The 24,777-nt window shown below is 41.2% G+C and overlaps 1 protein-coding gene across 2 annotated transcripts in view; it reads left to right on the top strand.

Annotated features, from left to right (window-relative positions):
* The window catches only part of NNT (nicotinamide nucleotide transhydrogenase), a 63,201-nt gene that overhangs the window by 6,125 nt on the left and 32,299 nt on the right, over positions 1–24,777 (top strand). For both annotated transcript variants that reach the window (XM_054031634.1, XM_054031635.1), the window contains exons 3-12: positions 5,603–5,832; positions 7,957–8,174; positions 10,730–10,817; positions 11,516–11,604; positions 13,247–13,434; positions 15,142–15,275; positions 17,469–17,660; positions 19,579–19,732; positions 22,980–23,141; positions 24,399–24,509. In XM_054031634.1, coding sequence (XP_053887609.1) covers positions 5,603–5,832; positions 7,957–8,174; positions 10,730–10,817; positions 11,516–11,604; positions 13,247–13,434; positions 15,142–15,275; positions 17,469–17,660; positions 19,579–19,732; positions 22,980–23,141; positions 24,399–24,509 — 1,566 coding nt within the window. The remainder of the gene's footprint in view (positions 1–5,602; positions 5,833–7,956; positions 8,175–10,729; positions 10,818–11,515; positions 11,605–13,246; positions 13,435–15,141; positions 15,276–17,468; positions 17,661–19,578; positions 19,733–22,979; positions 23,142–24,398; positions 24,510–24,777) is intronic.

Genomic DNA, 24,777 nt, shown 5'->3' with positions numbered 1-24,777 from the left:
TATCACTGCACTCCCTGAAGTTAAAGTACTATGAAGAAAAGGGCTTCTATTTTTCTTTTGATTTCTCTACCCAGTTCTTGTTAACTTTTCCTGTTAGTTTAATATAGTGACTTGTTAGGGATTTAGTCTTTTAAGTGGAAGTTAAATGAAGAGTAGACTCTTAACAGGCTCAATTTCAATTGTTAGGTACCTTTAAAAGCTTGGGAATCTAATTTGTCTACCTATTTTGTGTTAGGAGGAGATTTTTTTTTTAAAGCCATGTGTGCTTTGAAAGTCTCATCAATGAGCAGCTGACTTTGCTGTTTTCTTGCTGCTGTGATGCTGCAAAAAGTATGTTGCCTTATTAAAAATATTTCTACTTGTTACAGTTTGTGTATACTGGTCTTGAGGTCAGTGGGACTATGCAGTTTTGGGATCCCACCTTAGATACCCAGGTGATTAAGTGCCTCTCATTACCCATGCTAGATAGTTGTGCATCAGCAAGCTTTTATGTATCTATTACTTGGATGCAAAATGAATGAAAAGTTTAATGGCAGTTCAGTGCCTGTGAGGTTCCAGGAAACTGAATTCCTTTATCCATGGCATGGGAAGCAGCAGTTCAACCTTCACAACATTTCCCTCCCCAAGTTATCTCAATTCTGTCGTGAAGAGACCATTTGTAGGGTAAGAGGGCAGGTCTGTCTCCATGCCTATTCAGTCCTTTGCCCCTCTAGGTTGGTGGGGGGGAAGGGAGGGAGAGGCCCTGTGCTGTGAGGTTTGCACATGTCTGCTGGGATCAGGATCAAAATAAACCCAATTTCACATAAGCCATCAAAACATCTGCTGTTGCCAGAGGCTGCTCTTGAACTAGTGACTTAGAGTTGAAAGGCTCAGTCTCCACTTGTACTTGATTCCCTGTAGAATCTTGTTAATGTCACAGACTATGCCGTCTATATGGAATAGCTAGGTTCTGCAGGAAGTGCTGTTGGTAGTTCAGTAGGAAACACTTCACACTCCCCTCCCTGCGCAACTTAGGCTACATTTACACTTGGATCTCGGGGTGTGATTTCCAACTTGAGTAAACATATGCTAGTTGTCATCCACCTAGTGTGCAAAATATAGCGTAGCAGGTGTGGTAGCGTGGGCAATGGCCAGCAGTGGTGTGGGCTAGCAGCCTCAAGTATAAACTCGCCTGGACCCTGTGGGTATGCCCTCAGAGAGGCTAGCCCGTGCTGCTGTTCATACGTCCATGGCTATACCTGTTTTTTAGGGCACTAGTTTGATGAGAGCTACTGTGAGTATGTCCACTCAAGTTGGGAATCACTGCCCAGCTCCAGGTGTAGATGTAGCCTGTTATTTAAACCCATGACTCAGAATGAGTGGACAGTGCACTCCTGGAGATACTTCTGGGTTTTAAATTTCATTTGAAGAGTGATGATAACCCACAAGTCCCAGCTCAACTATATTTAAATTCTGCCTGTGTAAAATATCACCTGTAGTTTCCATTGGATGTAGTGACCTTGGTGTCCTGCCCTAACCCGTTAATTTAGTTATTTGCTCTGCATTGTTAAACAGCTGCTCCTTTTTGTTGGGTAATGAAATGCCTGCAGATCAAGATACAGGGCTTGAAAAGAGTACTGGATTACTATTAGCTAGAGGCTGATAACAGTGGTTGTGAGTGGGCAGCACTGTACTGAAGTGGAGTGTTATGGCTGGTGGAAAGCGTTTGATGCATTTGTGGGGTTGGTGGAGAGCAGGAAAGTCACTGGGTATTTCTCAGTGACCTGCTTTCCCTGTGTCTTGGTGGTGAAGGGCACACCTTTCCATACTGACGATGGATTGTAATGTCTGTTAGAAAGGATACTAAATCAGATTAAAACATCCGGAGAAATAGATCTTTCATGCAAGTAACATCTAACAGAATGAGTGAAAGAAATGAGAAAACTTTGCAGCTGTCACACTGTGGATTTTCCCCTGAGCCTTCCACACAGCAACAGGGGGAAAATAAATGTTTTATTAGTTTTCTTTTTTAATTCCAATCAATTGGCAATGCAGCTTGAACATGCAGTAGCAGAAAATGCTTTAAAGTCAGTTATTGAAATTGACAGTTGTCTAGATTAAGTTTGTGTTCTTTTAAGTTAGCAGCCTCCCTCCAGTGTCAGAACAATATAAGGGATTGATCATGCTCTTCTCCTTTTATTGTTTTATTTCCCCCCAAGCTCCCCAAATGCCACTGCACTGTGGAGCTTCCTCTTCCTTCTTCCTGGTTTTGTAAAAAGGTGTGTGTGGGGGAGAGTTTTCCACCCTCTCCCTTCCTTTTGCCATTTTGTGTCCACTTTCCCCAAATCACCCTCAGCCTGTGCTGTTCAGAACTTTCCTGAGCCACAGAGTGCACTTGACAATAATCTGCTTAATTTCACTTCTGCTTTCTAAACAGCATGTCATTTTCACTGAGTCGAATCAGATAGAGGCAGGACTGGGTCCTCCACTACTTGGGTAGCTAGAAAGGCAGGGGAAGAGGTGCCTCTTTCAAGCAGCAAGAGAATAGAATTGTAACCTCTACTGTTGACACTTATTTGGTTGGCAGAGAAAGCTTCCTACTTGCCTATGGTGGGAGTGGGGGATGCTGTTCCAGTTGTACAGTGATGTCTAGGAGGGCTGTATATTGATGAAGCAGAGGTTTGTAAAGTACCTCTCAGGTACTTATGTGACTAATTCTATTAGATACAAATCATGGCTCGTACAGTGATGTAGCATTCTTTAAACACTGCTTATTTTGATAACTCTGTTTTGTCTGGTAAGGGGGGAGGAGTTGTATAAAGAACTGTAGCTGTACTCTTAGTATTTAGACATTACATACTGGTGTTTTCAAACTGTCCTCCACCATTGCAGCAATTACATTTTGGGTGAAGACAGTCAATATCAAAGGAAGAGCTGAAATAATTAAATGAAATACACCTCTGGCTGTTGGTCTGTTTCCTTCCCTTTAATTTCTACTACACTCCTGGGTAGGTGTGTTCTGGCATCAGTTCTAAAGGGTGCAGGCGACTGGCTAATCTAATTAGCTCTTCAAATCCAGATTTTTGGAGCAGCAGTGACAGATAATTATCAAGAATTGCAAAGTTTGTAACAGTTGGCGTGAGTATTAATCTAAAAAAAAGTCTCTTTAGATTAAATATAAATGCTTGGTGTTTCAAGTTCATAGCTATAAGATACTTCTGTGCTCAAGGGTAGGTCAAAGCATCCCCTAAAAAAAGGAAAAAGGTCTATAAATAAAGCATGGGAGTGGAATAGGGAAGCAAACACTTAAATCCCCGAAACACACACTTTTTGTATCAAATGTTTAAGTTGTATAAAGTCTGTTACAAACTGTGTTTACCACCATCTTGTATCAAAGGACGTAACATTCATGGTCAAATTGAAAATCTTGTAAACTAATTTTGCAACAAAAGTTCACTTTAAAAAAACCAAAAACGAATTGAGTATGACTGGCACGTCCCTCTCATCGATCTTTATGGATGGAATAGGCTATATAAATTGTAAATCTCCATACCCTTAATGTAAATGATATGTAGGAGCTTCTCCTGCAAATAACACTACACACATTCTTATTCCTGTGTGGAAATTCCATAGACTTCAGTGGTAACTGTTTGCAGGACTGGGCTGAGATTTGATAGAGCACACATTGTTTTAATGTGCTTGTACCAAAATGGTGAGGTTGACTGACTGTGTGAGAGATGTATTTATATAATACATACATCAATCAGTCTGGAGGATATTTAGACACTTCCAGTTAGATAAGAACAGTTTTAAACTATTTCAGACTTGAGACTCAACTATGGATCTTAAACTGTGCATAAATAAAATCAGAGGTTGATAATTTGAGAACCAAAGTTGTCAGTAATAAACACAACTCTAGACTACCGAGCTGACTTTTCAGTCCCCTATTTCTCTTGAAAATGACTAACTTTCCAGCTGATTAAAATTAATAGGCTGGCATCCCAATTTTTTTAAAAAAAATATTCACTTAGTCTTTAACAGCTTTTATAGCAACCATCATACAAGATACCAAACGGCTTTTAAAATAGTTATGTTTCACAAGATACCCCTGGAAGGTAGGTAAGTATTATGCTCATTTGTAAAAAGGGTAGACTCAAGCACTGATTAGTATGCGTTCACATCCAGGCTCTATTGTACTTTCATTAAGCCAGTCAAGCCCACATATTTTAGTGTACAGTAACTCCTCACTTAACGTCCTCCCGCTTAACGTTGTTTCGAAGTTACGTCACTGCTCCGTTAGGGAACATACTCATTTAAAGTTTTGCTATGCTCCCTTATAACGTTGTTTGGCTGACTTTACAAGGAAGCATTGCACAAGTTCCTCTTCTCCGCCTCCTCCCTCTCCCTTCTTCCCTCCTTCCCTCCCAGCGCTTCCCACAGCTGTTTGGCAGCGCTTAGGACTTTCTGGGAGGGAGAGGGGAGCGAGCGGGGAAGCTGCCCTCACCCTCTCCACAGGCAGGGCCACCCAGAATGCAGGGGCTGCAGGGTCCTGGGCTAAGGGGGCCCCGGGGCCCTGGCCTGCAGCTCTAAAGCCCCTTTCGGAATGCAGCCCTACGAGCACAGGCCAGAGGACTCAGGAGGGGCAGGGGCAGCTGCGCAGCCAGTGGCTGGAGAGAAGCGGTGCTTTCCCCTTCAAAGCCCCACTTCTCTCTGGCTGGCTCTGAAGGTGAAAGTGCTGCTTCTCTCCAGCCACTGGCTGTGCGGCTGCCCCTGCTCCTCCTGAGTCCTCCGGCCCGTGCTTGCAGAGCCGCATTCCAAAAGGGGCTTTGGAGCTGTAGGCCAGGGCCCTGGGGCTCCCTTAGCCCCTGCCTTCTGGGTGGCCCTGCCTGCCCGGGGGGGGTGGGGAGGGAGGCTCCCAGAATTGTGGCCATGGGGGCGATGCTGCGCTGCGCAGAGCAACCTGCACACCTTCTGCACCAAACAAGAGTTGCCCCAGGTAAGTGCTCTGCACCTCCTGCCTGCCCCAGCCCTGAGTCTCCTCCCGCTCCCCCACTCTGAGTGCCTTCCCACACCCTAACTCCCTCCCAGACCCTGCATCCCCAGCCCTGAGTCCCAGGGGTAAGCCAGGGCACCTCCCCACCACACTACCCTACTGTACAGTATATAATGCCTTTTGGCTGCCCCCAAAAAATTTCCTTGGAACCTAACCCCCCGTGTTTACATGAAATCTTATGGGAAAATTGGATTAGTTTAACATCGTTTCACTTAAAGTTGCATTTTTAGGAACATAACTACAACGTTAAGTGAGGAGTTACTGTATACCCATCTGAACCTTTAGAGACTTGTTGCTGTCTGAGAGCTGATTTTCCTACTACATTGTACTACTACTGCCACCTGTTGGTAATTAAGGGGAAGTGATGCTTGGGAGTAGAACTGTAAGATGTTACATTTCTGGAAAAAATTTCTTAGCCTCTTACATCTGTTTTGAGAAAAGAGAATTGTTAAATGTGGGATGTATCTATAAGTGTCAATACAAAGTATAGGAAAATGCTGTAACAGAACATCAGTCCAGTAGTTCTTATTACTGCTAAACTAAATGCCATCTTTTCCTATGCATTTACAGGAATCCCATATAAGCAGTTGACTGTGGGTGTTCCTAAGGAGATATTCCAGAACGAGAAGAGGGTGGCATTGTCGCCAGCTGGTGTTCAGGCTTTGATTAAACAAGGATTCAATGTTGTAGTGGAATCAGGTGCTGGAGAAGCTTCCAAATTCTCTGATGACCACTACAGAGAGGCAGGAGCAAAGATCCAAGGGACCAAGGAAGTATTGGCTTCTGATTTAGTACTCAAAGTAATTATTTTTTTCCTCAATATAGAGTATTTTAAATGTTTTAGGGCTAATATATGACTTTTCCAAACCATTTCATATAGTCTGCTGAACGTCTAGCTGGTTTTTTTTAAAGAGGGAGCGATTGTTAAATTCACATCTTACACATTTCAGGTTTTACCTGTGTTTTAATTTTCATCTGGGCACTAAAAACCCTACTAAGCTGGAAAATAGAACTAAACTTTTGAACAGCAGTTTTGAAATGGTTTGAGGACGATTATCTACAGTTCGCACACTCGGAGTAATGGCATTTCCCAGAGCAAAGTAGGAGAGTGCTGTTCAGAGCACTGAGTAGAGAGGATCCCTGCCCCAAGGAACCTGCACTGTTAAGACTAATAATAGAAAAGAAGTCAGTTATTTTTCTCCTGTAATAGCTCTACTTGCAGTGCTAGCTAAGAATAAATGCCACGCACCATCCTCCAGTTGTCATTCAAAGACCTTATGGCAGCAGTGTGTTCTGAAGTGGAGTTGAGACAGGAGAACAGTGGCAGCTGATATGGCGAGAACATGGAAAAACAAAGAAGCATGAGGCGTATTAAGAAATGTAGGTCGTAGCCAAGTTGCATAGAGCCTTGGAGATGAAGTAGAGAAGCTTAAGCTTGATGGTGGGACTTCCTTCAGAAATCTTAGTTGTGTGTGTCAAGATTTAGATATGGCACAGTGGAATTTTTATGGGCAAACTATCAACCCTTCAGAAAAGTGGGGATTTATAATGGAATGCTGGCCATCTTAAAAATATGCTCAAAAAAGGGACTGGCTAGCTAACAGATCTGGACATCTAAGCCCTCTGAGTCTAATACAGTCACCAGCAGTACAAGCTTCTTTATGTTTTTCAGCCTTTAGAGGTGGTGATAGCGTTAAGAGTAGCCTGGTTTCCTGATCTCTTCAGGAGTAGCTCTGAGACTGCCAGCATACATGTTAATTACAGTAATCCAAATGGCCTTCACAAAAACTATTACCAGTTGAATAAGGGCCATTAACTCATTTCACACAGGTCCCTTGAATTCTATTTGTGTACTGCAGGGCTAGATTAACGCAGGGGCTTTAGGGGCAGCAGCTCAGGGGCAGCAGCTTGGGGCCCCAGTGCAGAAGGGCTGAAGCAGGCTGCCTGCATGCCATGGCCCTACGCCTCTCCCAGAAGCACCTGGCTGCTGGCAAGTCTCTGCAGCCCCTGGGGGGGGGCAGGGAGGAGGAGGCACAGTGTGCTGCCCCTGCCCCCAGCACCATCCCTGCAGCTTCCATTGGCTGGAAACTGGCCAATGGGAGCTGTGGGGGCCTCCCTCCCCTCAGGGGCACGCAGAGATGTGCCAGCAGCCGACCGCTTCCGGGAGCAGCGTGGGGCTATGGCAGGCAGCCTGCTTGAGCCGTGCTGTGCCACCGGCCGGGAGCTGCCTGTGGTAAGTGCCTCCCGGTCAGAGCCTGCACCTCACACCCCCTCCTGGACCCCAATCCCCTGACAGAATCCCCTCCTGCACCCAAACTCTCTCCCAGACCCCGCACCCCCTTTTGCACCCCAACCCCCACCTCAGGTCAGAATCCCCTCCTGCACTAAACACCCTCCCAGAGCCTGCACCCCTCACCCTCTCCTGCACCCCAACACTCTGCCTCAGCCTGGAGCCCCCTCCTGCACCCAAACTCCCTCCCAGAAAGAAACAAATATAACAGCTGTTCTAAGGTCAGAAGTAGGCTATTTTGAATTAACTTAACTATATTCTATGTGTTTTAAGACTGAAATGTAACCACAAAACGGCTTTATGTTAATTAAAAGGCAAGTTTAGTATAGCGTCAATAGCCTCGATGCCATAATTGTGATCATTTTGTTTTAAATTAGGAAGAAAAAGACTTGTATACAGGGACCCCACAAAATCTATAGCCCCGGGCACCCAGGAGAGTTAATAGGTCCTGCTGTACTGCCACTTAATTACCTAGGTCTGATTTTAACAAGTGACCTACAAGTGAAAGGCACCTTTCATTAGTTTAGTTGGGTAAACAATTCTTAATAAATCTCATTGTCTATTTATATTTTTCCATGGGACATGCACTGATTTGTTTGTATTGATTAATCTGAACCCTTCTTTTTTCCTTCAGGTGAGGGCTCCTATAGTTAACCCTGCACTAGGAGTACATGAGGCAGATCTTTTTAAGACAGCTGCTACCCTGATTAGTTTTATCTACCCAGCTCAAAACCCAGACCTACTGAATAAACTTGCAGAAAGGAAAACTACTGTCTTGGCTATGGATCAGGTTCCACGGGTCACCATTGCTCAGGGATATGATGCTCTAAGCTCCATGGCCAACATTGCTGGGTATGAAACTAACTTTTTTTCACCTTGACTGTAAATATAGCTAGATAAAGGTAACCTAACATTCTGGTATTAATGTGTTGTGTCCAAAACAATTTTTCACTTGTTTTCATGCAGCTGTTTCAAGAGGAATCAGTCTGAGTTGTCTAAACTTTAGTCTCTTATGGTCAGCCTTGCAGTGATCAGATTTTTTTTTTTTTTTTTTTAATTGGAAGGTAGTTCTTAATCTGAGAACTTGTTTGTAGTGCCTCACCCAATGAATTAGATCAGAATGGGCTTAAGTTATAGTTGAGATAGTGATAGATTAAGATGCACAGAGTGACTAATGTCCAACACAGAGGTTGGGGATAAGACAGTATAAAGCGCTCTAAATGAAACCCACCAGCATGGCAGATGGGACTGAAAGTCTAAACTTCCCTAGGATTTGCATTCTCTGTAGCTTCTGTGGTGGCAACTTAGTTGGTAAAGTGGCTGTCAGCAAGTATTATGAGCATTTGCTTTTTTGTACAGGTGTGAAAGTGTCACCCTTCAAAGTAAGAAAACATTTTGTGCCCTTCAAAATGTATTTAGCTGCTTGCTCTAGGCAAATTACCAGCTTCTTTGTGGATGTATATAGCTGATGATGTTTTTTAAATTATACTAGAGAAAACAAGGTAATAGCTTGAATAATTATTCTGCGTCTTCTCGTTCATCTTGTATAGTTTTAATAGAATATGACAGGAAGTTATAAAATTTATAAGTTTTGACCCAAAGAATAGACATTCTTTTGTGTACAGAGCTAGAGAAAGTCATAAGACCTCCTAAAGAATATACACTTAAAATAATGTTTTGGTGTATCCAGAACAATTAGCGTGTTTCTAATTGTGTTAGGTTTCAGAGTAGCAGCCGTGTTAGTCTGTATCTGCAAAAAGACCAGGAGTACTTGTGGCACCTTAGAGACTAACAAATTTATTAGAGCATAAGCTTTCCTGGGCTACAGCCCAGAAGAAGTGGGCTGTAGCCCAGGAAAGCTTATGCTCTAATAAATGTGTTAAACGCCTATATAGCACAGATATGGGATTGTCAGTATCCCATATCTTACTATAAAATGTTTGGACCCATGGTGATCAGGAAATAAGTCCCAGTTTGTTTCTAACAAAACAAGAGACCAAAATAAGAGAATTGGGAAATCGGGCGTAAAGCATACACCAGAAGAACTTTAGTCCCTTAATGAGGCCCCAAGGCTCCTTTGTTTCCTTCTCTGCTAGACTAAGCTGCATTCTACACTGGAGAAGTTAGTAATACTGTCCCTGCACTTAAAAGGACATTCATACCTTTTCTTACAGTTTACTCTTTGCAAAATCACTGGAAAAAAGGGAAGATTGAGCACAATAGGAAAAGAGTACACTAGTCAACATGTTATTTACAGAAATGCAACTTGGCCAAGGGAAAGACCTACTGAGGCAGCACCTAGTGATAAGCATATTACATTTACAATCTGCTGTACTAATATTAACTAAGCCTCCAAACACACCTTTACGGTCAAGTGGAGTATTATCTGTTTTCAGATGGTGCAACTGAGGCACAAAGATTAAGCAACTTGTCCAAAACCACACAAGGATTGGTACATCTGGGATGAGAAAGTTCTTGACTCCTAGCTCTGTGCTTACTCTCCTAGATTGTGCTACCTTTACACCACGTTTACTGTGCTTGATTCTGCAGTTTCCCTGTGTGCAGATCCTCACATTATGCATGCATAACAGAGCTGATGCTGCAGACCTTACCTTCCAAGATTGTAAACTGTTGAAGTTAGTTGCTAAGTTTCAGTATATTTATCACATTTTAAAACCCTAAGCAAGAGAATGAATGGTTAGAGACATCAGAAATCTTCCACTGCCCCACAAATGCATGCTCTTAAGTACAAAGAAGTGCATTGTAAGGTTTCAAGAAGATTTAAGTGCTAATTGTATAGAAAGAAATAATAAGCATTTTGAGCTAAAGGGATGCATACAGACATTTAATTCAGACTAAATTTTTGTAATGATCTGGAACTTTAACTTTTTGCAAAAACACTCAAACATTTTTAAAGAACATTTATGTTCAGAATAAATATGGGCAAGTTTCAATCAAAATCAAAATTAGAGGTGCAAAAATAAGCCTTTAGAGTAGCTCGTTATAAGCTAGTTGCATCCTTAACTGGCTAGCACTTCTCCATGGCATATGACAAATGCTTGTTTGGGCTACATTTTCAAATGTTTTTTGAGCATAACTGTATAGCTTTCACATCAATTTGCATGTTTCACTTAAATGCATGGGTGTTGTTTGGGGGAAGGTAGGGGGGTATTCTCTCTCCTCCCTCCCCCCCCCCCCCCCCGACTGCAAGCCGTGGAATTGGCCCCCACACGTGTGGCCCCATTGGCCTTACTGGAGCTGTCGTTCTCTTCCTCCTGCCCCCCCCAGTATAGAAGTCAAACTATGCCTATGCTTAAATGTGTGCCACTTTGACTGCTGCAATGGCTGGGTGGGAGTTGGACATGGAAAAATACTGATACTATGGTCTCATCTTTTTCCGTTGACAGTTACAAGGCTGTTGTACTAGCAGCAAATCACTTTGGTCGATTTTTCACTGGTCAGATCACAGCTGCTGGTAAAGTTCCTCCTGCCAAGGTATGTGGACTAAGAGCAGAGGTGATTTCATGAGTATAGCAAACCACTGTTGATGCGTGTTAAATATTTTTTGATAGACCTGTGTTTAGTTTCAGAGTTTAGAACCTGTTTATTAATTCCGAGTCACTCCTTATTCAGGCAAAGTTTCCATTGTCTGCAATGGAAGCTACTCTGAATATAAAGAATGTTGAACTTTAATAAATTTCATTTATGCTTAACTTTTTCAATTCAAGCTTCTGATATAAAATCAGTTCATGCATTGGCAGGATGGGGAGGGTTTTGGAAACTATTTGGGATTGTCAGGCTGGAACTTTGGTGTCTTAGAATTCTGATAGAAGTGGCCCTTGGTTGGGTTTAGTGAGGGGAAAGAGAGAAAATCAGTTGAGAATGGGAATCCAAAGTTTATGTAAAATGGGGGAAATGTACATTCCTTATGTCAGTCTATGTAGACTCCATACTATATATGGGCTGACTCCCAAATTATTAGATGTTAGAAATGAATTTAATTAAATAATGTGATATTATGAACTATACCCTAGTCAATTTGGACCCTGTACTCTAAGGTAATCTGTTAAATAGATCTGGTCAATGAGCCATAGTCCCTATGGGAAATTCTGTACTATGTCAAACAGAATTGGTGCCGCTTTTCCAGATCACTTTGTATGTAGCTTGATCTCTAATAACAAATGTTATTCTAGGTCCTTATAATTGGAGGGGGAGTTGCGGGGCTAGCTTCTGCAGGAGCAGCTAAATCAATGGGCGCAGTGGTTCGTGGATTTGATACCAGGTAAGTGTGGGTGTTTAAAATCTTAGTGGCAACTCAAGCTCATCTTTCATTTTTCATGAAATGGTGGAGTGTAAACAAATCCTCCTGCCAAGGATTTTATTTCAGTTCACCCCAAAATAGAGAAATCCTATCCACAATCATTCACATTGTTCATAAGAAGTGGCAGTGTCAGACCCCACTATGCTTCCCAGAAACCCTGCTATCCTGTATCCCAGAGCAAGGGCATCTGGGAATTCCTGAGCAAGGCTTTTTCCTTGCCATTGAATGGGGAGCAGAGATCCAACCCACTCTGCTCCTGCAGAGGGGGAAGCAGAGTCAGCAGTATGAGCCATTTTAAATGCTACCATCCTAAGACTGCTTCCTCTGCCTCAGAAATCATTCTCCTGTCCCAAAGGCATTTTTAAGAGGCAAGCCAGGAATAATGGGGTAATGGTGGCCAAGAAAAAATTCCCTCATGAGCCTTAAATGTTTGTTTCTCTCATTAAAGAATTTGCTTTTATTGAATTATTGTGTGCATATCCTAGAATCATAGGATAGGAAGGGACCTTGAGAGGTCATCTAGTCCAGTCCCTTGCACCATGGCATGACTAAGTATTATCTAGGCCATCCTTGACAGGTGTTTGTCTAAAATGCTCTTAAAAATCTCCAATGATGGAGATTCCACAACCTCCCGAGGCAATTTATTCCAGTGCTTAACCACCCGGACAGTTAGGAAGTTAAGAAGAACAATTTTTCTCCCTCCTCCTTTTAACAACCTTCTATGTACTTGAAAACTTATCATGTCCCCTCAGTCTTCTCTTTTCCAGACTAAACAAACCCAATTTTTTCAATCTTCTCTCATAGGTTTTCTAGACCTTATATGTTGTATTGGTAGTTATACTGTGTATTTGGTTATATTTTCAAGCGCTTAGGGTTTGGATATATCTTTTGTCAAATTTGAAGAAATAAAAATGAATACATATCAATTTTTTTATGGAGTGAAATGCTGCAAAAATTCTGGCAGAAGCTCTCTGATTATGGAAACCGCTTTCAATCCATTACATTTAAAAATAACAATTGATTATATAAAAGTGTGTGTGGGAAGGGGAAGGGGGAGGGGAGGGAAGCAAGCATTCTTCGCAATGGATTGTTTCTCAGAGGCAGAAATTAAATTACATCTTAAATTTTCCAAGTTTTCAAAATGCATGTGCTCAGCAAGCTGAATATTTTCATCTTGATGTGCAAGGATTTGTGTGCATAATTCCTTGCATGTTGAGATTATATTGAAATTGGAAAGTAGTCTCTGAAAACTTAATATTTTGCACAGTGCTGCCACCTGATCTTAATAAAATCCTGCAATAAGAAGAGTATGTGGGTGCAGGAACAATTGCAATCTACCTGGGGTGATTATAGCCTCTATCATCATAGTGTGAGTGCCTCACGATTTTTAATGTATGTATCCTCAAACATCCTTGTCAGTAGTAAAATGCTGCTATGCCCATTTTACAGAGGGGTAACTGGTCATTGGACCATACTTTCTCTCTTTGCTCTTCCTCTCTGATTGCTACTGTAAGGGTCTCCAATAAAATCCTGGATGGATTGAATTGTCACTACAAAAACAGACTTGACTTTTCTGTGGTCTGTGTTTTGTCTAAACCTTTAGAGCTGCAGCTTTGGAGCAATTCAAATCTCTTGGTGCTGAGCCTTTAGAAGTGGATTTAAAGGAATCTGGAGAGGGGCAAGGCGGGTATGCAAAAGAAATGTCCAAAGAGTTTATTGAAGCTGAAATGAAACTTTTTGCCAAACAATGCCAAGAAGTTGATATCATCATCAGTACAGCTCTTATTCCTGGTATGTCACCAATGCAACAGACATGTTTTCCTCTTCTGCTCTGAATACTTTTAATATTCCATCTCCACTAAGCTCAGGTAAGTTTGTGCAAATTTGGGGCTATCTTGACTCCAGTGCGAGGGAGCAGAAGGCAGAGAAGCTGTTGGTAATTCAGCTTTACATAAATCTGTCCCTCTTCTTCTTTTGGTGGGTTCCAGTTTTTGAAGAGGTTGCCATATTTGTCTTTCCCACAGCTGATGCCTTGTGTAAAACAGATGTTCAGTCCAGAGGGGAGTAACCAGCAAGTCATGCTGCACTATTCCTCTCTTATCAAGGACTTTCTTGTTAGAGAGGCCTCCTTTGCTGTTGGAGTTCCTGGTCCTTAGACCTTTCTGGGATGGTTCTCTCTTTCACCTGATTCTATCTTGTGTACTACTATGCCACTCACTCAGCACTCTTCAGCAGCCCCAGGTCTCTTGATTCTGTGAAGTTCCTTCAGTCTTGCTAGAAAATAATGAGGTATTGGGAAAATGTACACTGTTACTTATCAGTCAGAATTTAAAAAACTGTGCAGATTAAATTTTAATTTAAATATTTCTCCTTTTAAATACAACCCTCATATTCTTTGTAAATATAACATAACTAAAATTATTTAAATTCTATACTATCCAACTTGGTGGTGGTTAAATTATGCTCTGGTGTAAACATGAAGTCTAATATGACTCCTGCTTAATTGACTCTAGAACATGTGCAGTGAATAAGACAAATTGTGCTGCAATAGTAACTTGTGACCATGTAATTAAAATTTGAATCAAAACAAGCGGGGGAGTGGGGGGGGAAGGGGGTTAGAGTTTAAGGTTGCATGGACAAGCAATTTCTGAGTGCTTTGTTTTGCAACCTTAATATTCTTTTAACAGTTTGTGTGGCATTGGTGATTGTTGGGTATCACTTCAGCCGTGAGATCTGAAATTTCTCCTCATAGACCTTTCTTTCCTTCAGTTCTTGTCAATAGGGTATTTCAGTGTTTGCTTACATAAGAAAAATCCAGAAATAAATGCATGCTCTCATTTAAACAAGCTTGAAGTTGCTCTTTTAAGGCCTTTATTGCATAAAGACACTCACTTGCACAGAGTTTGGCTGGATTCATTGGGATTCTACTGGCTGAATCCCTTTGCAGGATCCAGGTCCAACTTCTGCAGAAACCATATACCCTTTCAGAAAGATATTGAAGGTTCATTTTCTGGAATGAATAGGGATGATAATGGGCTTAGATCCTATTGCTGCTTGTATTTGGAGACCAGAGGCACTTTAAAAATACTTTTGGTTTTTTTCAAAGGTAAATTTGCAGGTCATATCCTAAAGATAAATAAAAGTAAATGCAGAATAGCATTTTCTAACATTGTTTTTTATGTAAGTAAAAATGTGCTTTTGGGAGAACATCATTTTATTATTTCTTGAGGGGTCAAGAAGAGGTTTTCCACTTATTTGGGGAAAAAATTATACTATCTTTTCTCTCTGCGAAGACACACAAATGTAGGTCACATATGGGTTGAAAACATTCAAATTAGAGACCAAATTCTCTCAATGTTCATATACAATTTGTAGTGAGTTCTGTGGTAGCTATATGCAAATAGTGTATATTTCGCTGAGGGGAGAATTTGGCCCTTGGACATTATCCACAGGATGTGATACTTGCGTGTAGCCTGCTATATTTTCTTGTCTTACCAGGTAAAAAAGCTCCTATCTTGTTTCGTAAAGACATGATTGAATCAATGAAAGAAGGTTCAGTTGTTGTGGATTTAGCTTCAGAAGCAGGAGGAAACTTTGAAACTACTAAGCCAGGAGAGCTTTACGTTCACAAGGTATGGGGTTTCTTAAGTAGCAGTTCTGGATTTATAAGAGTGCACATTGTTTGAGGACTCCATAGCTTTTAAACGAAACACTTAAAAATGTGTAGCTTCCTGGTCTACCCTTATAGGCTTAAATCGTTTTATTTTATTTTATTGTTTTTAAGACTAACATTTTGTCACCAGTCATATTTTTAAAAGACAAATGTAATTCAAGGCCTGCTCAGGAAGGATTGCCTTAACAGATCATGTTTCTTAGACTTGGTAGAGATTGATCTGACCCAGCTGTGACAAAGTCTATGGCTACACTACAGAGCTTACAGGGGCGCTGCTGTAGCACTGCTAGTGTAGATGCTCTGTGCCAATGGGAGAGCTCTCCTGTCGACTTAATTACTCCAGCCCTACAAGTGGCAGTAGCTGTGTTGGTAGGAGAAGCTATCCTGCCAACATTGCGTTGTCCATACCAGCGTGTAGGTTGGTGTAACTTGTCGCTCAGGGGGTGGCTTATTCACATCCCTAAGTGATATAACTTATATCAACATAAGTTGTAAAGTAGCCATGGCCTGATATTTTTTTCCTCTTCTGTATTTAACTCAACTTGTTTTGGGATACCTAATTCAAAAAGACTAAATTACCAGTTAAATGTTATGTTCTGTTGAAAATTGATAGTAACAATTTTTTCTTTTGGTAGTGAATATAATTTACATCTCTTTGGCAGACTTCAGTTTCACAGAACAGAAATATGTCTTCATAGTCTTAGAAGTTAAATTATTTTATTTCTTTACATTTGAAAAATAAGATGATACATATACAGAGGTTCTAAGCACCCTGAAACTAACTTAAACATTGCAACATTTAGTACTACACTTAGGAAGGAAAAATCAAATACACAAATACAAAATGGGGAATAACTGGCCAGGCAGTAGTACTGCAGAAAAAGATCTGGGAATGATAGTGGATCAGAGATTGAACATGAGCTAACAATGAAATACAGTTGCAAAAAGGCTAATATCATTCGGGGGGTGGGGGGGAGGGAATTAACAAGAGTGTTGTAGCTAAGATATGGGAGGTAATTTACTAGACATTGGTGAGTCCTCTGCTGGAGTATTGTGTCCAGTTTTAGGTGCCACACTCTAAGAAAGATGTGAACGTACTGAAGGCAGTCCAAAGGAAAGCAACAAAAAATATAATTTTTTTTAGAAAACCTGACTTATGAGGAAAGGTTAAAAAAGAAGGGGGGAGGGCATATTTAGTCTGGAGAAAAGAAGTCTGAGGATCGACCTGATAATAGTCTTCAGGTACGTTAAATGCTGTCATAAAGACAATGGTTTATTCATAGATTCAAGGACTGGAAGGGACCTCGAGAGGTCATAGAGTCCAGTCCCCTGCCCGCATGGCAGGACCAAATACTGTCACCAAATGGTGATCAGTTGTTCTCCATATCAACTGAAAGTAGGTCAAGAAGTAATTTGCTTAGTCTGCAGCAAGAGAGATTTAGGTTAGATGTTAGGAAAAACTTCCTAACTATAGAATAGTTAAGTACTGGAAAAGGAGGTTGTGGAATCCCCATTAGTGGAGGTTCTTAAGATCATGTTAGACAAACATTTGTCAGGGCTGGTGTAGGTATACTTGATCCTGCCTGAGCGTGGGGGGATGGACTAGATGACCTCTTAAGATCCCTTTCAGCCCCCCATTTTTATGATTGTGATTAAAAAAGCAAATATAGCCAAGGACAAATAACTCGACTCAGCCAGACATCCAATTACATAAAAGCTCCTTTCCATTCCCTCATCAGTCTGGGAATACGCTCTTAATGCTCTCCCAAAAGACTTAATAGGCTATTCTGTCCACCTCTCATCTGGCTGTTTTAAAGTACCTGAAGTTGTAAGAGAGTATTTTTGAAATTAGAGATGGAAAAATGCTCACATAGTGCATCCCTCTTAATGTTCAGGCTTAATCCCAGTGGTGTGCAAAGTGAATGGATTTACTCATTTTGTGATATAAACACTGTTGGTAAAAAACACAAACAGTAAGTGTAAATCTTAATGCAACAGTTTATTTTGTAACTCATTAAAATCTATACAAACCTGTACTAAAACTAAACTTGCTACTTGATGTGCATATCTAGAAAGGTTTTGGATGTTGAGAAACACTGTTTCTTCTGAGAATTGTACTGGACTTTTAAATGTTTCACTTGGTTTTATTTAGGGAGTTACACACATAGGTTACACAGACCTTCCAAGTAGAATGGCTACCCAGGCCAGTACTTTGTACTCCAACAATGTTACCAAACTTCTAAAGGCTATAAGTCCTGACAAGGAAAACTTCTACTTTGATCTGAAGGACCAATTTGACTATGGCACTCTGGACCATGTTGTTAGAGGCACTGTGGTAATGAAGGTAAGTCAGCATGCTATATCTTTATAACTGTATTTTTGTTTACTTCCAGACCTATAATTGAAATCTCCTTAAATCCATCCTAAGGAGGTAAATATTTGCTTGTATTTATATGTAGCTTATGAAACAAAGCCTTGTTTTTGTGTTCATGTTAAACATTCCTCTGGTCTCTGTGATGATTGTGGTTTTTTATTATCACTACTTTTTTTATTAAAGGGCCACCGTCAATGTGAAAATCACATTGATCTGAAAATGCTGTGCCTACTACAGTTAACAGAAAAGCCTAAGATTTCTGTAACTGCAAAAAACAAAAATGTCTTTCTGTATCTTTTTGTTTGCTTGCTTTGTGAATTTTGACAACACTTTCTGAGTAGACATTTATGCTGTTCCCATATATAGTCAGTTTTCCCCTTGCTGAAAAGATCCTTATAAGCATCCCGAAGGGAGCAGAAAAACACTTCTAGAATCTATTTTCAAGGAATTTAAACAAATAAAAATCAGGAGATGGTACTTAAAGGGAGCTCTAGCAGAAATATAATTTTAACATTACATTTAAAAAAGATCAAGTAGACAGTATCCTTTCAAGTTGTTTTTTAGCATAGGTCAAAGCCAAAGGAAACTTGAAGGTCTTAATTTATTCATAGAATAGGTCCAGCATCGGCAATGGTAATACAAATTTCTCCTCTCTTTCCATATTAATGTGCCTCGTTTGTGATCTTATGGAACATTTAAGTGAGAGGGATAGTTCATTGTGATATCGGTGTCTGTCCACTAGAACTTGGAATAAGACCTCAAATTAGTTTCCTCGTATTCCAACTTTAGCTGGGAAGGGAGTGGGTTGTATATAGATACTGTATTGTGCTTTTTGTCCTAACGTATGCTTAACGGTTCACATAATCAAGACAGACTCCTCTGAGCAGGAAATATGTCTGTCTATATGTTTGAGAGACAACATGGCTTAGATAAGGCACTGGGCAGATAGTCAGGAGACCTGAGTTCTATTACCCGCTCTACTACTGACATGCTGTATGACCTTGGGCAGGTTGCTTAATCTCTCTGTACTTCTGTTTGCCCCCTGTCCTTTGTTTGTCTTGTGTATTTAGATTGTAAGTTATTTAGCAAAGGACTTGTCTCTCACTCTATGTTGTACAGTGCCTAGCATAGTGGGGCCCTGATATTGACTGGGGATTCTAGCTGCTAGTATAATAATACTCCCTCAGGTGCCTAGCACAATGTTAATTCTGTGAATAAATAATAATGGGGTGGTGGGGTGAGATACTACTGTCAGTGAGGAAGGGGAGGGACAAGAGAGGGAGCGAGGGACACTACTGAGACTGGATGTGACGGGGGAACAGACTCCAGGCTGGCGCGGGATGACCTGGAAGTTCCTACTCCTGTTTGTATGGCAGTTCCCCAGTGGCTGGTGCCTGGTGCCCTGGCTCCCCACCCCAGTGGCTGGCACACACATTCCTGCCAGGACCTGTAGTGGCTGGAAGATGGGGAGAGCAGAATTGTTCCTACCTGCTTCCTGGTGGCTGGCCCAGTCTCGTGTACCGGCCCCTCCTCTGGGTCAGAAACATAGCTGGATCCTGCCCTTGCCTCTGAGATATTGGGGGGAGAGACCAGAAACATATATCAGCCCCTTCAATATTTCCATTGCAGGGGTGCTAGCCCTTGCCCACCTCTGCTCCGCTGTCCCGAACAATAATCTTTAGCTTTGACTGAAAAGAGATGTTATGAAGAACATTCTATTCATAATTATGGCTCTTATTTGGCAAGCCACAGACCAGATTTTCACCCATCATTCTTTGATTTTGATCTTGACTCTTGTCTGAAGAATTTATTTTTGAAGAACAAGCAATGACCAGCTGGGCAAGCCATCTGTCATTCTAGGGGTAACTGTAACTTTTTGTATTGTCAGGATGGCAAGGTGATTTTTCCAGCACCTCCACCAAACAACATTCCTCAGGGAGTCCCTGTGAAACAGAAGAGTGTGGCTGAGCTGGAAGCTGAGAGAGCAGCCACGATCACACCTTTTAGAAAAACAATGACTGCTGCATCTGCATATACTGCAGGTGAGAGAACTCTGACACTGCAACTACATCCAGAGTTAGGTGACTGTGTGTTGTGTGCTAAATTCAGCCTCTTGGAAACTTAGGCTTGTCTATATGGGGAAGAAGGTAGTTTATCTTAATTCACTTTGGAAGTAAATCAAGCTGAACTGAATTAAGATCACTTTAATTCTGAATAAGAGCAATCACACAGGATGCATTGTAGCTAATCCACTTTAAAAGTTAATTCACATGAATTTTCCTGGGCATAGCCATGTAGACAAGTTCTTAATGAAAAATAGTAACTTCAATCATTCCATTAGTAACTAGTTCTAACCCTATTTTGGTGTGTGAGAAACCGACTGGTTGATTACTGACTTAGTGTAAAAACAATGCAATAATTGTTTCTTGGAGAGCAAAACTTAAATAATCTCACCAGAAATGCTGGTATTTCAACATCTCAAATAGTCCAGAGTAATCTGACATGCATGGGTGTATGTTTGGTGTATTTAATTAAGAATCTGTGAAATACTTAGTATTCCAGCAAAGTCCTTGAAGTATGTGTGTTTGAGTTCTTTTTAGGAAGTGGATTTTTTTACGCTTTACTGGACAAAAAGAGATACTAATTGCCCAACAACTTTGAGAAGTATTGGGAACAAGTGTTTGCTTTTGAAGAATTAGCAGCAGGCAATAGGAGTTGCCAGTAGGTTTTCAATTAGCATTTTACATGCACCAATATTGTAAGTTAGCCTATTAAGGAATTCAGAATGTAATTGCATGTCTGTTTTCTTTTCTTCTTTAAAACTCATGGTTTAAGTATTGCAACAGAATTTCAGCATGATTGTGGTACTCTTATTTAGCTTTTGCATTTAATCAAAACAGGAGAGAGACCACATTCAGCACTATCTTTCCTAAGGTAGAAAGCTCTTCTACCAGTGTAGCTTTGTCTGTGTGCATAAGAAAAATCCGGAGAGCATGTTTATTAATAAAGATCAGCACCTGCAGAGCCTCTCTTCAGGCCCACAGATCTGATAAATTCATACACAAAACTGTACTTGATTTTTACTTCAATGCTGTCACAGTTCAGGGCAGCTGCACCTGTATTCCCACTCATGGCCCAGCAAGAGCTCTTGCTCTAGGCTCCCTGCTCCTCAGCTGTTACCTCTCTTAGGCAGAGATCCATGTCTCTCTCTGTCCTGACTGGGGTATTTCCCGACTGCACAGGTCTCTTCCTGTACTAAGAAGAACAGGAGTACTTGTGGCACCTTAGAGACTAACAAATTTATTAGAGCATAAGCTTTCGTGGACTACAGCCCACTTCTTCTTCCTGTACTGTGACCTCCCCAGGAAACTGAAGCTCCCTAAGCTGGCCTGCTTTATTTTTTGCTTCAGAGACAGTAGACCATATAATTGCCTACAGTTCAGCTACCACACAGGGCTTTCTAAGCAAGCACATTTATTCTTAAGGTAAAAGCATTACAGAGAAAACATTAACAATAATAAAAGAACCTACATGCATGGAAATAAGCTTACCAGAGATCACCCCCTTACTCTAACAAGGGCTCTGGCTGGTGAACAGTCCTTCAGACCCCACCCAGGGGTTTTCCTGTGGTCAGAGGTTCATCACCGCTTCAGTTCAGAACAAGCAAACAAAGGAGTCCCTCCTTGATCCAGTTTGGGTCTCTGAAGACACCATGAATAGATAATCAGCCAGACAATGGATTTCCCCCTCAAGGGGAAATTTCAGAAGGCTGATTTCTTACATGATTGGAGTGAGGGTATTTTCATACCCCTTAAAAGAAGTTGCATACAATCCTACAATAGTACATAAGTATTTGCATTTTTAATACAATGAGCTCCTACAGTACTTAAACCTTACTGAATTAATTTTAATTTAATTCAGTCAGGTTTGTCCAAGACATTGTTATATCTGTCACAAATGCTTTATTTCCATTGTACAGAATTAAAAGCTAGAAGTACATTTGCAATCTGGATAGTAGTAGAAATGTGAGATGAACTCCACCCAACATTTGGGCTGACACTGACAATTAGTCTATTGAATTTGTCAACTCAAATTTCAAAGTAGGCTTTGAGCTGATAAGCTATAATTGCTCCCATATAACTATAACTGTTGGGTTAATGATCTACTAATCAAGGAGTTTCCAGGTGGGCATTATTATTTTAGAGAGAGCCATTACAAGCTATTGAGTAACTTGATTTAAATAGTGAGCCCAGTGCAGTCTGGTTCAGACTGACTTGTTCCATTGTTTCTGGCTATCAGTTTGAAGAGGAACAGAGGGTCCTGTGGCACCTTTGTCATAAATAGCAAAGTTTGAAGAGGATGGCATTTCCCCCTTTCTTTCCTCATGGGAGTTTGCCATGTCTTTTTTAGCACTGGGAGGGAGATGATGGGTGAGGGCCCTCTGGACCTTCTCCTCTTGGCTCGTGTTTAGGGCTGGATCTGCCAGAAGGAATAATGGACTTCCATTCACCTTTTACGCTGCAAGGCAGCAATCTTCCTTGGTCTTCAGACCTTGGCATTTCCTGTTGTCTTTAATCACAAGAACTAATATTCAGCAAAACAAGGGGTGCACAGCCAGTGCTACTTGACGCACTCCTGCTGACCTGTGCAGGAAGGGTGACATAGTTGGCTATCTTCTGTGGCATTCATGGTCTGGTCAGATTGGGAGTGATGTTCCCTTGTCCCTTCTGATTGCGGGTCTCTCGTTGTACTGCCTAGGTCAACACTCTGTCACAGTCCTCTTTGACAGCCATCTGATTTTCACGTCCCATGTGCCATTTGCTTGGATTGACCATTACAAAAACCTTTTATTTCTGTAAACTGTGCAGATTTAATCTGGACACCAAAATGGAACTACATGCTTCCATAATTAGTCACTTTTCAGTGTAGGCCTGCATTTCAAGCCTCTGTGTTTTGTTCTCAGAGTAATGTAATGTTGGCATCAGGTGTGTACTACTCATTTGTCTAAGGTAATAATGAATGAATGTAAAATGCTGTGATGGAGGAGGAGGGAGGGTTTTTAATCCAAGCTGTATCTTCACCATAGTATCTTCACCATGAGCACCTAGAGTTCTCAAGAAATAAGATGTGTTCAATAGCGTATGGTTGGGTACATTAGGGCAATGGGGTGGACACATTCATCAACTGCTTAATCTGATTTACATATTCAATATGTCCTACAGTTTCAGTGGAGAAATGTAAACAAACCATTTAGAGATCACAATTTTGCATTAACCTTGTCCTCCTTAGGTCTGACTAGCTTGCTGGGACTGGGCATTGCAGCTCCTAATGCTGCATTCCCACAGATGGTGACAACGTTTGGTTTAGCTGGAATAGTAGGGTACCACACGGTCTGGGGTGTGACCCCTGCTCTTCACTCTCCACTCATGTCTGTGACTAATGCCATCTCAGGTAGGTGATTGCCCTGCAGCTATTTGTGTTGTGTAGAGGAAACATTGGGTGTAGTTATGATATTTTATGAGCTTTTAGTAGAAGTTTAATCCTCTGTATTTAAGATGCTAAGGAGCCAGATTTGGGACTATTCCAATTGAACCTTTTGTCATAAATAGCAAAGATAAGAGACTTCATGTGTGGTTCTTACTACTGGTAGCCTCCTTCAAAGAGAACTAGTTACAAATCTATACAAGCAAACATACTGCATATTTTTAAAAGCAATTTACCATGTAACTGGGTTGTCTCTTGCTTGGGACATGGCAACCTCTTTCCTGCATACCACACCTCTCCCTTCCAATCTATCCAAAATCCTGCTACTAAAATCATCTCCCTCTCCTTCCCTTCTGGCAGGCTTGTTGCTCTCTGCTTCCCTCCCCTTCCATATCATATTCAAGTCTCTTAGTCCTCACCTTTCAGGTCATAAACAAACTGTGCTTACATCTCTGGTTTCTCTTCTTCCTACTTCCTCTTTTACTCCCTTCACTCCTCCTAAGCCTCTCTCCTCACTGCCCCCTCTCTCTCCTTCTCCTGTTCTCCTCTTCATGCCTTCTTCCATGTTACTCTTTTATACTTGGAGTGGCCATCTTTCATGCTCCTCCTCACACTCGCTTCTGGAAAATCTCCCACTAATGACCTCCATGAGGTTTATAACCCTCTCCTTGCCCTTAAAAAATTACACCTGCACTTGAGCTAGTACAAGTCTGAACAGCTTTCTGTCTGTCTTTCCTGGACTGTAAGCTCTTTCAAACGGGGCCGTCTCCTCTTAATGTTTGTACAGCAGCATACAGAGTTGCGATTACTGCCAGCTTAATAATGAAATTAGGATAGACAGTAAACTGGCCCTCACTTTGGAAATAACTGCTGTTCTCAGCCCTCATGAACAACAAAGCCGGTCACATTGGTGGCCTAATAACTCAGCCTTTCATTTATAGATGAACAGCCAGTGCTGCTTAAATTAACATATGATGTGTTCTATTCCAAAAATGTATTGGTCTGTTGCTTTACTAATGTGTTCTGTGGCACACTGGGATAGCTTTGCCAATAATTTTTATTTCACTGCAATCGTGGTTCAGAAGGATTAAACTACAGTAATGTGTACAGTGTTTGGCAAAACTATAATCAAGTGGTGTCTGTTGATTCTTGAATTAGAGATCGCTGCTTGGTATATAATCCGCTGTTTATATTCAGTAGCTTACTCGTATCTTTTTCTAATAGGACTGACTGCAGTTGGTGGGTTGGCATTGATGGGAGGAAACTATTTCCCTGAAAGTACTCCTCAAGGTCTTGCTGTGCTTGCTGCTTTTGTGTCATCTGTCAACATTGCAGGTATGAGCATGTTAACTTTCTATGAACATGAATCAAAACACACTGTGACCACAGTCCATTAATGCCTTCCATTTTTCTAGTGGTATAGATTGAAATGACCCTAATTTATGGATTGGGATCACTTAAAAAGCAAACAAGCTAGTATGGTTGTTGACAGTGGCATTCTTGTGTGCCCCTTCTATGATGTGACTTTCCATTGGAGAAAGTCTAAGAATACCAGTTATTTTTTATAGTTTAATCACTTTAGTGATTGCATGTATTCCATGCA

This window comes from Malaclemys terrapin, chromosome 6 (genome assembly GCF_027887155.1).
Source record: "Malaclemys terrapin pileata isolate rMalTer1 chromosome 6, rMalTer1.hap1, whole genome shotgun sequence".
Classification (NCBI taxonomy): Eukaryota; Metazoa; Chordata; order Testudines; family Emydidae; genus Malaclemys; species Malaclemys terrapin.
The sequence above is the reverse complement of the archived record's forward strand: the minus strand, read 5'-3'. Positions and strand labels throughout refer to the sequence as shown.